The sequence below is a fragment of the Meleagris gallopavo genome, chromosome 16, assembly GCF_905368555.1.
Source record: "Meleagris gallopavo chromosome 16, MGAL_WU_HG_1.1, whole genome shotgun sequence".
NCBI lineage: Eukaryota > Metazoa > Chordata > Aves > Galliformes > Phasianidae > Meleagris > Meleagris gallopavo.
The window spans coordinates 5,724,987-5,737,132 of record NC_139419.1 but is presented as its reverse complement, the minus strand read 5'-3'; the positions used below and the strand labels follow the sequence as shown (position 1 = coordinate 5,737,132).

The 12,146-nt window shown below is 48.5% G+C and overlaps 1 protein-coding gene across 2 annotated transcripts in view; it reads right to left on the bottom strand.

Annotated features, from left to right (window-relative positions):
- LMF1 (lipase maturation factor 1) overlaps nucleotides 1-12,111 on the bottom strand; it is a 162,880-nt gene extending 150,769 nt beyond the window's left edge. The window contains exons 1-2 of one of the 2 annotated variants that reach the window (XM_085237239.1): nucleotides 11,871-12,111; nucleotides 3,078-3,387 (exon numbers count right to left, since the gene is read on the bottom strand). In XM_085237239.1, the coding sequence (XP_085093365.1) occupies nucleotides 3,078-3,387; nucleotides 11,871-12,081 (521 nt within the window). In that variant the 5' untranslated portion in view covers nucleotides 12,082-12,111. Of the gene's footprint in view, nucleotides 1-3,077; nucleotides 3,388-11,870 lie in introns of those variants that run through there. The other variant, XM_085237238.1, reaches the window with a different exon arrangement.
- Nucleotides 12,112-12,146: the final 35 nt, after the last annotated feature.

Genomic DNA, 12,146 nt, shown 5'->3' with positions numbered 1-12,146 from the left:
AGGAGGCAGGCGACGTGCCTGGCCTTCCAAAGGGGACGGTTTGCTCTTCTAAAGCTTCCTCTGACTCTGAGCCCAAGCCAGCTGGGCAGCAGTTGAAAGACTTGATCCTTCAGCAGCGCCCGGCATCTGGAGCCTCCAGCCCAAAACAAATAGAAACACTTAAAATTAAAACAGAAAAAAAGAAAAGGCGATAAAAAGAATAAATTGTTCCTCGCTGGCCTAAAGAGAACTCTTCCTCCCTGTCCCCCTGTATATCCTTGAACTGCTTTCCCAGTGTTTGCTGGACAGGAGCAGCCTGCAGTCCGTGCCCAGCAGTGCCGGCTTGCAGCACTCACACCTGCAGAGCAGCACTACAACCAACCATGCAATAATGGAGCCATGAGAGGAGCTTCTTCCTTATTTCAGACACCTTCACTGAGCTGTCTCATAAGTGCTACCAGGAAATTCTGGCAATGTTATCCCTTCCCCTTCTTTAAGAAGCTGCTGTGGTCTTCAATAGACCACAGAATCACCGAGGTTGGAAAAGATCTCTAAGATCCCAATTCCAGCCTCACCCCCTTCCCACCATACCCACTGACCATGTCCCTCAGTGCCACATCTCCATGGCTCTGGAACACCTTCAGGAATGGTGACTCCACCACTCTTCTGGCAAAGCAATTTTTTCCACATGATTCAGGGAAGAATCACACCCCCTCAAACCTCTCAACCTGCCCAAATCTGTAAGACAAAGTTAGCAGGCACATAATACCATCAATACCACCATTGACAGAGTTTCAAGGCCACTCCAATACCAAGCTCAACACTGTTACCCACAACCCCAAAGTCTGCAGGACTTCAGGCACTGCCAGTCTGCACCAGGTGCCATCAAACCCTCCTCTGCAGGGTGCAGAGGACAAACTTAACCCACCCCTTTCCCTCTCCCCACCTTCACTTGCACGGTAAGCACCCAACTGCCAGCACCCCTTCTCCAGGGAACTGAATGTCACACCACATGCACAACAATAATGTGGTTTACATCACCCAGTGACCCATTTCAGAAGATCTGATGAAAAACTGTAACCACAAAAGAATGGACTGTACTGCTGGGTTGCTTTGATTCCTTTCTCCCACCCCTTTACGTGAACCTAATTTCCTGTTTAATACATTCAATGCCACAACTAAGAGAAATTGGGGCAGCATTTCCCTTCCCCCCCCACCCTTTTCCCTCTCAGCCCTTCCCCCAGAAGAACCTGGCCCCTTCCCACACCACGTTATTGCTGGATACCAGGAGTAACCCCCTCGTGACATTGTCACTTTTAAATTCCAAATCTGAAGTATGAATGAGGCAAACAAAGAAAAATAATAAAAAAGCCTTATCTCAAAAATAAACAGACAATTCCTTTCAACCACAACATCTATAGAATGCAAACTCTGGCCTCTCTTGCATTCCTGTTGGTCAACCCATTGTCTTCAGAGCTGCAATGAGACCTAAAGCTGGCTGGTGAGCTTTAAAACTCCCCAGGAAGAAGTATTTGGACATGGTCTGCTGGTTACTGGTGTTCCAGCTCCCCATGAAAGAGGCTCCCCTCATCCCCCTGCTCTTCACTGCACAGACTTGGAAGACAACAGAATGGTCACTTAGAGTTAAAAAGGCATAACTGGATTGCTTTTAGCCAAACCTTGGGAGTTCTGCAGCACTGCCATCCCTCCAGCTCCTGCAGAGAAGAGGTCCACACCTCTGCTGCCAGCATGGAAATCCACAGGGAGCAGAGGGGCAGTGCAAAACATGCCTGCCCAACAGGAGGCTGAGAACACACCCTAATCAGGGTGGTTTTTTGTTTGTTTTTTTTTAATTAAAACTGTAATGAAGTTACACCACTGCTGCAGCCATGACACCAGAACACTGAGCGCACCACAGTGCCTTAAGAGCACTAAGAAAGCTAAGTTCTTAGCTAGCCTGCTCCTGAAGGGCAAGATCAAACCTTCAGCCTCCTACTGCACGTCCACCTTCCAGGTGCACACCTTGCAAGTTGAATAACATTGGCAATAGACAGGTATTAGTCCTACCCAGAATCCTGTATCTGTGGAAGTAAGCAGGATGATACTTGAATCCTCACCCTGTAGAGAATCCAGAAAAATAGGCAAGCAGTTTTGGAGTAACTTGGAAATGGGCAACAGAAAACTGTCTCCAAACTATTTTTCAAATTGTGGCTTTCTTTCACAGTCTTAAGTTCATGCTGAGTTAAGAGCTCAGAAAATAGAGCTTTTCAGAAAACTGAAGCTGTTATCGTTCACCCACTTACATACCATTGGGAGTAGGATAGGAATGAATGGGATGGGACAAGACGCCGGGCTGCTCAACCACATACAAATCCCTAAAATTAAATTCATTGATCCCTTCTATAATGAGGGTGTCCAGTCACATGCTGTGAAGCCAGAACATCGCAGTGACACAGCTGGATCACATCCAACAGCACAGGCACTCTTCATGGCACGGCCTTCCAGCTACTCCAAGTTAGCCTATTGCCTCTGCTCTGGCAGAGATGCAGGTACTTAAAGAGGTGAATTAATGAAGTTTGGTTTCCCAAGACTCCATTATTTTAGCCAGCAACTCTAAGGCCTTAAAAAAAGCACGAAGACCAGCTGAAACGCCTCCTCTGGCTGAAGCGTGCTTTTCTTTAAACCAAAATCTGCTCCAAAGCTCTTGTCTGCAGCTAGGCAACATGCACTCATTCTTCTTCTTTCCTTTTCCCTTCCCACAGGTTTTGTATATTTATTTTGAGTGCTCCAGCCCTCTGGATAGAACTGAAAATTGATAAACCCTCTCGAGGGAATTCCCTTGCAAAAGACAATGTGCGGCATGGTATTTTGTGCAGCCAGTTCTCTCGCAGAGAACAGTGGCAATCAGGACTGATTTTCTGAGTGAAAGAGAGCAGGAACATGCCTATAATTCATTTCTGCTCAATGTCTTCCTTCTCTCACATGCATACACCATTCCTGATCAGATGACTAACCTCAAATAGTAATAGAAAGTCAATGGGTACAATAAATTGCAAGGAATTACAGAGAAAAGCAAAGGAGAGAGATTGTTAACCTACCAGATCTGTCCAACATTGACCAATGAGAGGTAGAGGATCCACAGGACAGCCATGAGGACCATGTTTGCACATCCAGTTATCAATACAAAGGCTGAAATCACCAGACCAAGCATGGAGATATAGTCCAAGATGCTGTCCATATCTGACCAGTCCAGAAACCAGATGATTGTTGGGGCATAGCTGAGGGCATCCAGGTTTATCCTCCCTTTGAAATACCTTTTGACATTCTGCAGATATAGTTTACATGGGAGCAGTCCCTTCTCTCCTATCAGCTGCTTGTTTTGATGGTACGCCACCAGGAAGGCCACAACTAGAGAGAAAACAAGGAGAAAAAAAGTATTAGAAATCAGATCTACAGAAGTATATTCACGTCTTGGGAAGGAATTTGTTACACGTCCTCATCTCCACTAAAACACAACACAGCCATTTCTATTTAGCATGATGTAAAAGGCAGAGGAATTCCATCTACGCTTTACACCAGGAAATGGCACAGCATCTGTTTTGAGATAATTTTCTCCCCAACTGCTGCAAGGGATGTGCCATTTGCTTCAGGCAAACTCAGTAACACACTTTGGGAAAAGCTGCCTGCAGCCAAGGGACCTGACCCACCAACAAACAGGAGGCTCAGCCCAACTGCTGGACTCACCGTGACCCCTGGTTACTCACATATGCTATTCATCTTCTAATGCAGATGAGGAAAACAGCTTAATTGCATTGCAGATGCAGAGTGAAAGTAATGCATTAATTTCAAGACTTTCAGACGGAGTTAGCTTCCCACAAAACAGTGTTTGTGTGGGATACACCAGGAAGCCCTCAGCACAGATACTGGGGAGCACAATTTAAGCTGCCAGACGAATGCACACAGTTCCTTTGCAGCAGCAAAGAGACAGCTGTACCTTCTAACCCTTTTTATTTCAGTTTCACCAAATACGCTGCAGTGTCACAGCTCCACCATGGACGCTGGCTCTGCTGATTTACTCTGTATGCCCTGTCCAGTACACACAGCCCACGGCAGAAGCAGATTTTATCTGCAGTGTTATGTTTTGATTTCAGTGGACAACCTACTTCCCATTTTTATAAAGCATTATCTGCGCACCTACCAAGCACTGGAATTTGTCCTCATGGTGAATACACTTAATATTTCACAGTACTGCTAATGAGACCAAAACACACCATCATTCATCCAGCAGCGCCATGGTTAAGCATTGCAACTGCAGAAGATAGCAGTTATGATATGGGTTGACCTCCTGGATCTGGTAGGCTGGAAATACAAAGACTTAATATTTTCCCATCCTCTAAATTGCTACTTTTTTTACAAGTTGCTGCAGCTCTCCCATGTTTCATATCTACACTCTCACACTGGACAATCTTAGAACAGCCAGATGCTTTTTTTTTAACAGCACACAAGCAATTTAATTACAGATTGTAGACCTAGAATTTGATGTTCTACAGAGAAAGTTGGTCAGCTTCTAGGGATTATCTCATATTTTAGGAATCTCCTCCAGTTACCAATTTGCAGTTCACAAATGCAGTAATCTCCGTTTCTCAGAAAAAAAAAAATAAAAAATGAAGGCCAACATTTCCTGATTAAGCTCCACGCGTTTTGCTCCCAGCAGCTCACTCACCCTTGTCACAAACTCTATCCAAACAGCAGCCACGTCACACGCAGCAATAGCTGAGATCTTGCAAAATGTCAGTTGGTTCCCCCCCTGCTCCCCTTTTGTTAATGATCAAATCCATTTCCTTCCTTATCTGAATATTGGCATTCTGCAAACAAGGATTTGGGTGCTCATCTGGTTGCTCTCTCTGGGAACGCCGGCAGAAATTGTGTGTGAAACTGTATCCCAAGTTCAGGCCTGGATCCCCATTTCCCAAACTCAGACCCTCAACCTCAGGGAGCAAAGACAAACGTCCCACTGCCCCCAGACACACAGCACGGTTTCCAGTTCAGTTAATCCATCTCACGCTCGCTCCATCTCTTTGCACACACCGTGTATTTTGTCCTCGTTTTCAAGCCACCACCAAGACACAACCCAACACCCCTGAGGTCCCTGAGAAGCTTCCCACTGCTGCCAACAGGTCCTGAATCCAAGTGTGAATGCAATCATGTCGGGGTATCACTGGTTGTGTCTTCTGCCCATCTTTTAGAAGGACCTCACAAGTGGATAAGCACTCACAGAATATTTTATTCTGTTACTGACAAGAAAAAAAAAAAAAAAAAGCCTGCATTAAAGAATCAGCTTAGGACAACAAAGCACATATTTTATATGTTAGAGAACTCATTACTTCTTTCTGATTTCTGCATAATCAGAGAGCTTATCACACCAAGTCAGTGGGAACATAATGCTTTTGAGCCTCAAACAACTTTATCTTCCATTGCGAGTTAAAAATTAAGTAAATAAAAAATTAAGACCAACTACGTCACAAACTCCACACCACTGAATGCTCCAGAACTGCTGTTCCAACCCAGGACTGCTAAGCAGTTTAAAAAGAAAAATCTAAATTAGACTCCTGTGCAACATGCAAGATAAACAAGGAAAGGGTAATTTAGGAAAAACAAACTATAGCATTCAAAGTACGCATTGTATGTACAAAATACTGCAGTCTGAAAGCAGACAAGACTGCATTATAGGTTGGCACGAACTGCACATCTAAAGGCTGCACAGACTGGGCTCCGAAGTGGCTTCCCCTCAGAACACCAATTATTTGCTGCACTGATGACATTTTGCATCTAATGACTTCATAGCTAAATCCCATTAGCAACAGCCCTTTGATTCTGGCTTACTCAGACAAAAAGTCCCTTTTGCCCCCAGAGCCTGTGCTTTTGTTCCTCTTCCTTAGCCCCTATTCTGAAGCCTCTCCCCTTTGGCCTTGTGTTTGGGGGTTTTCCACTCCCCATCCTCCCACTCCCTCCAGGTAAACATGGTCAAGGGAGTTTGCTTGCACCTGGGGCTCTTGCTGGCACACCTGCTGCATGCCGGGGCACGGGGACAAGGTTAACTGCTGCCCTGACACAGCCATCCTTCCCCACACCACTGCTGGGAACGACACAAGGTTTTGGGAGGGCTCCCAAGGCAGTGCTGTCTCCTGCAGGCTCCCAGCACAGCTGAATGCATCCCGCATTCTCCAGAGTCAGAATAAAGCTCCATCACCTTTCCCATCAATATTGCAGCTGCTCACTGCATGGACTTTTTTTTCCCCCCCTCACCAACACTGCCTGGATTTGGGCATCTTCATCCCGTGCCCATCTCTTCTTTCCCCCAGAGCACTCTGCCTCACTTCTCTGCAGATTGGAGAACCCTCTGCTTCAGAGACTCCCATGCTCCCTCCCACTCAGGAGCCTCTGACAGCTCACAAGGGAGCACGCTCCTCTACCTACTGCCAGCTGATCTTTACATAAGTAATGCATGTAAATTGTCACCAGCTGCTAATAGACCTTCACTACTTATCCTCACCTCAGAAGGTGCCTGACTGTACTTTTCCATTAACTCCCCCTCCGCCTTCTCCTTCCGTGCTCCTCTCTCCCCCAAATGAAGGCGTTCCTTGTTCAAACCCACATGCTACCAATAAACACAACTGGAGCATGCAGCACAGGAATCACCCATCTGAAATGATTTGGTCTATCCACATCGCCCTGTCACCTCAGTTCCTTTTCCCCGGTCCAGGCTCAGGCTGTCATGGTAGGAGGAGAGAATCCCATTCTTCATGCTCTGTAAAGATTTAAAGATGTGAAACCTAAGACTTTCCGGTCATATGGCTTTCTCTCCCCCTCATTAAAAGAAGTCTCAACTTTTACTTCAAGCCCAAACCACAAGAAGAAATGAACCAAAAGCACTAAGCTTTGCATGAAAACCAAACTACCTTTTGCACACAAGAAAAGCCTACCTGGAGCCATATATCAGTTGCACCTTTGACCCAATGGGGCATTCAAAAAAAGCCCTATGCTGGCAAACGGAGGTTGTACTGCTGACAAGAAAAAGGAGCAGAACGTTCATGGTTTCCTAATTACTGTTAGTTTTCAATTGATAAATTCCCTGGCAAAGTTCTGTAATATAAAAGCAAGAAACTCTAGCAAATAAGCAAAAAGCCACCATGAAATTGAGCAGCTCCTTTTCGTTCCTCAGCCCTACAGCCACGAGTAAACGCAACCAGTTCCTCCTCAGCAGATTTTTGTTCCACTGTCATTAGCGGCAAAGCAAAGGACTTTGCGGGGGGCTGTGCATGGGGACTTTTTAAGTGCCTATCTCTCCATTGTCTCATTGAAATAACGTGAAAGCAAATACAAAAGGCTGTGGCACTGCTATGAAGTTCCCTCACCGGACCCTCGTTCAATGCCATGCAGGCAGCATCGCGGCCTCCAGCTCTGAGAAGATGCGTCTGCTCCAGAGCAGCTCATCTCTGCTGTTCCTGGGAGGCAAGCTCGCTCCTTCCCACTTCTTGCTATCATTTCCCTCAAATTATTGCTGCTTGCTGCCCATTCACGTTCCTACAGTGCAAGTAATTGTTCAGTACCAAACACACTTTCCTCACCTGGTCCTGTGCAGAGTTAAACAAGAGGCACAGAGCCCACTAGCAGACACAGCACTAACACACTGCCTTTGCTGTGCAGCCTTGCTAACAAGAGCCACACCAAAATAAAACCTTTCAGGGAGAAAAGGCATCAGAAGATGTACCACAATATTGAGAAGGTTGTTTGAAAGCTATTGGGAGCCTTTTAAAATAACTGAGGGAAGAGCAGGGGGAAGCAAAGGAGATGGCAGAGAGAGGGGAGGAAGGACACCGGGGAGAGCCAGGAGCCCACAGGAAGCCCAGTTCCCCCAGGAAGGCTTTGGATTTCAGAGCTGGGAAGAAGAAGCACAAACCTCCCGTAGCCCTGGCTCTGGGGAAAGAAAATACTACTATTAAACAATACATGAGGAGAAGGAAGATAAACTGTATTTACATACTAGCTTTTATTTCAAAGCACTCCACAAAGCAAAGCTGAAATTGGGAAGGGTGGTATCTAATTACTGAAAACTTCTACATCTGCAATCTGATGACGGTAATCATCCAAAAAAAGGGCACTTGAAATGATTTAGAAAGAGGGCAAAGGGAGCAAATAACACACGTTTGTTGTCAGAAGCTTTGGGACCAGCTCTTTACTTGTAACAGCACCTCAAAGGCTTTATGTACTTATCCCTGCGATAGGGAACATACACGAAGCACAAGACTATAATGAAAAGACTTCAGAAGTCAAAACCGCACTTCTCCAAGCCTCTGCCACATGAATTACAGACTGCAATTAGCCATGGAAGATAGGTGTTAACAGTGGAAGTCAGAGAGGGCAGCACTAGTGCCATATAAAGATGTCTCTACAGAATCAAGGAGAGGGATCTGGGCAGCATGGCACAGCACAGGACCTACAGAATAGTTCTCCTCAGTGTCCCAGGCTGGAGCCTGCTTTACTTCCCACTCCTCCAGAAGTGTTTTGCCACTGGGTCTGCCTGTATTTACTTGAAGTGGAGAAAGACCTCCCAGCTATCAACACACCTGTGAGGGCTGTCAGCTGTAAGAGCTTACACATCACCCAAATTACAAATACACCCTTTAAGTTACTATTCAAAACAGAACTGCATGGACAGGTGCTTTATTTACCATACTGCTCAGCTTGGAGAACCCCAATGGCCTACTCTAATGCCAAGAGCAAGCCTCCAAGCACGTTCAGCTTAGAGCAATCTTCCCCTTCCTTCCCATCCCTGAGCAGCAGGTGGGTTTGCTCACCAGCCTCCACGAATCAGATCCTTTCCACCTTCCCACCTCTAACCTGCCTCTCAAGCAGTCTCCTTGCCAGGGACTTCCCAGGCCCTTGGATGCTTCTGGAAACTCCCTTCAAATAAAAAAAAATGAAGCAGAGAGCTGTTATAACCAAAGGGAGCACACACAGGACACTTCATACCTGCCTGGCTCTGCTTGTCCTCCTTCCAGAGGTGAAGATCCAAAGGGAAGGCATCTGACTTGCAGCATGCAACCAAACAGGCTCAGGAGTGTCCTTGTACAGCCAAAAGGAGGGAGGGCAGAAGCACCAAGGATGATATGGGGACCTGTCACCTCCACATCACTGTGCACATCAAATCATGCTTCTCTCTACTAATCCTCGGGGTCCTTCACTCTCTCATCCTTCCCTCTGCGCTCACCAGGGACAATGAGCTCCCAGCTCCACTAATTAACAGGAGCAGCAATCAACAGGGGTGACCACTTTCCCCAGTACTTCACTGCAAAACTCTTCCCTCTCCCCTGAAGGTTTTGTTCCTGAACACAGCAGGAATGAAAGGGTTACATCTAAAAAGGTGAAATGAAAGAAGGGGAAAAACATCCCACAAGTGAGGAATGTCAAACTGTCACAACGCCATCAGCCGTTTCCTCAGCAAGTCTGAGTCTCGGTGTGCGCAGGATTGCCATGTCTGGGAAAAAATAATCTGTCAGAGTAAATGGTTCCATCTTCAAAAGAGAGACTTGAAGAGGTGCTTGGCACAGGGGCTTAAAATTGTTTTCTGCTGTTTCTAAAGCCAGGCTCACAGAAAAGATCAAAAGGCAACCCACCTTCCCTCGAGAGCATCCCACCACAGCCATGCCACAGCTCTGCAGCCTCTGACAGAGGAATCTGCCTGATGGCAAGTTCTCCCTCAGACATACCAATCAGTTTACTCCCCACAAACGTTTCAGCACAGCATCTCCCCTAGACTGAGATCAGAGCTGGTGTCATGTCTCAAACCTGCCCACACACCCGACTTTGGGTCAGCTGGCTGTTATTCAACCAGGACAAACAGCAAAACTCACTGTTACCTGACTGCAAACAAACAGAAGTTGCATAACTTGCAGGTAACTTCTCTTTTATTGTGTCTCTCCCATCGTAAAGGACAGACTCCTACCCTGTTCCTTCCAGCCTCCACTTCTGGCACCTGAAATTCTTCCTCTGACAGCACCTCTCTAAAGGATCTCAACACTCTGCATTGTGGAAGCATTAGGGGATCATCTACTCACCACCTGCAGGCATTCCCACTTTTTCCTCCAGAAAAAAGAAACCCAGTTCTTCTGCCTCTATTTGCTCGCTGTGCTTTCAGTCAGTAGCCTTCTATCTCAGCTTCATTCTCTCGCTTCCACTTTTCCCCTCTCCTTTTTTCCATGCTGTAGCTCCCATCACCCTGAAACCGATGCTTGCTTTCCACCTCTCATCACTCCAGTTGTCCCAGGTGAGGTCTCCTATTCACCTGAACGCTCCATTCCTCTAACATGCTCCTTGCCATCCCCTGGCTCTTCACCCCCTGCCTGCTCCCTTCCCATCCAACACACCATCAGCCTACAGGGCAGCATTTGTTCCAGGATGTGATGTATTTATAACCCCAAATCCACGATCTGAAAGCAGCAGTCTCTGCAGAACACACAGCAGAGAACGCTGATCAGTTTTTCATAAGAACTGCAAACTGAGCTATGGGAAACTCAGCAGTCTGGATTTACACACGGGAATATCAGAATCGCTTTCATTTTGACTGAAAGAGTCATAACCCCGCATTTCACCGAGAGCTGAAACCAAACTAGAAACAGAGCACGTGTCAAAACCATACAAAACTACAACTTCTGCATGGTTTTGATGCAAAATAATCTAAGCAGGCTGGCAGCCTACAAATCCTAACGATTTTGTGGACAAATCTGGGGCAAGTTTAGAATTTGTAACATAGTGTGTTACATGTCAGTTTAGGTTTCACTGCGAATATTTTTTCAGCGGAGCGGTAGCAGACTGAGCACAGCTCTTGGTACAACTCGCCAAAACAAGAGCCAAATGTGTACAGCTGAGTCAGAAACCAGTTTTACCATTTCCAGTGAATGGCGATTCTTGGACCCGAGAGGTCATCACAGAATCACTGCAGTTGGAAGGGATCTCTGGGGACCATCTAGCCCAACCCTCTGCTAAAGCCAGTGCCCTACAGTAGGTTGCACAGGGCCCAGATGTGGTCTTTCTCTGATCCTACATGCAGAAGCTCCTTTGCTTTAAGTTCTTCTGATGAGCTGAGGAGCTCCTCTTGCACCACTGCATCACAACATGTCTTGAGGATGGCCAGATCTGGCTCTGAGGACAGGTGTTGGCTTTGGGCACCCCCTCCTCAGTGGGACAAGAGCCCCCAAACCATCCCGAGCCCACACAGCCACCAGTGCTGCTCACTGGGCATCGGGGCCTTGTCCCACAGTTGGGCACAAAAGGCGGAACTGAAAACAAGCAGCTCTCCCATAACCCACCTTAGAATCACAGCACGGTTCGGTTGGAAGGGCCTCACAGCCCCACCCCTGCCACGGGCTGGCCACCCACCGGCCCAGGCTGCCCAAGGCCCATCCACAGCCTCGGGCACCTCCAAGGATGGGGCACGCATCGCCCTCTGAGCGAAGGATTTCCCCCCACCATCCTACACGCCTCACTCACCCCTCGGGCTTCAAACACGAACCCGCACCCCGACGCCCCGTGAACAACCGGCGCTGCGGTGGGGTTGAGCGCTGCCCGCCCCGCGCTGTGCCCGGGCTGGGTGTGAGAGCCGCACCGCACGGTCCCGTTCCGCACCGACCCATCAGACGGCGATGGGTTCTGTAGACATTCACACCGCCCCACCCGACCCCTGGCAGCACTCAGAACCACGAGAAGCCCCAAACCCTCAGGAATTCCCGCGGTTCTGCTGGCAGCGAGCCGGGCCGCCCGCAGCGCCGGGCCGTCCCCCACCCGCTCCCGGGAGAGAGAACACGGCGCGGCGGCAGCGCCCGGACACTCACGGTACAGCAGCGCTACGGCGCGCAGCAGCACGATGCGGGTGAGCCAGAAGGTACCCGGCGACAGCGGCGGCCCGACCCCGCCGCCCGCCGACTCCGGGCCCGCCGCCCGCCCAGGAGTCTCGGGGGCGCCGCCGCCGCTCGCCGCCGCCGCCGCCCGCCGCTGCCTCAGCGCCGCGCTGGGCGCCGCCATGTCGGGACCCGCAGCGAGCATGCGTGCGGCCGCCCCCCGCGGGCCGGGCAGGGTGGCGGGCGGGAAGCGGCCGCCTCAGCGCGGCC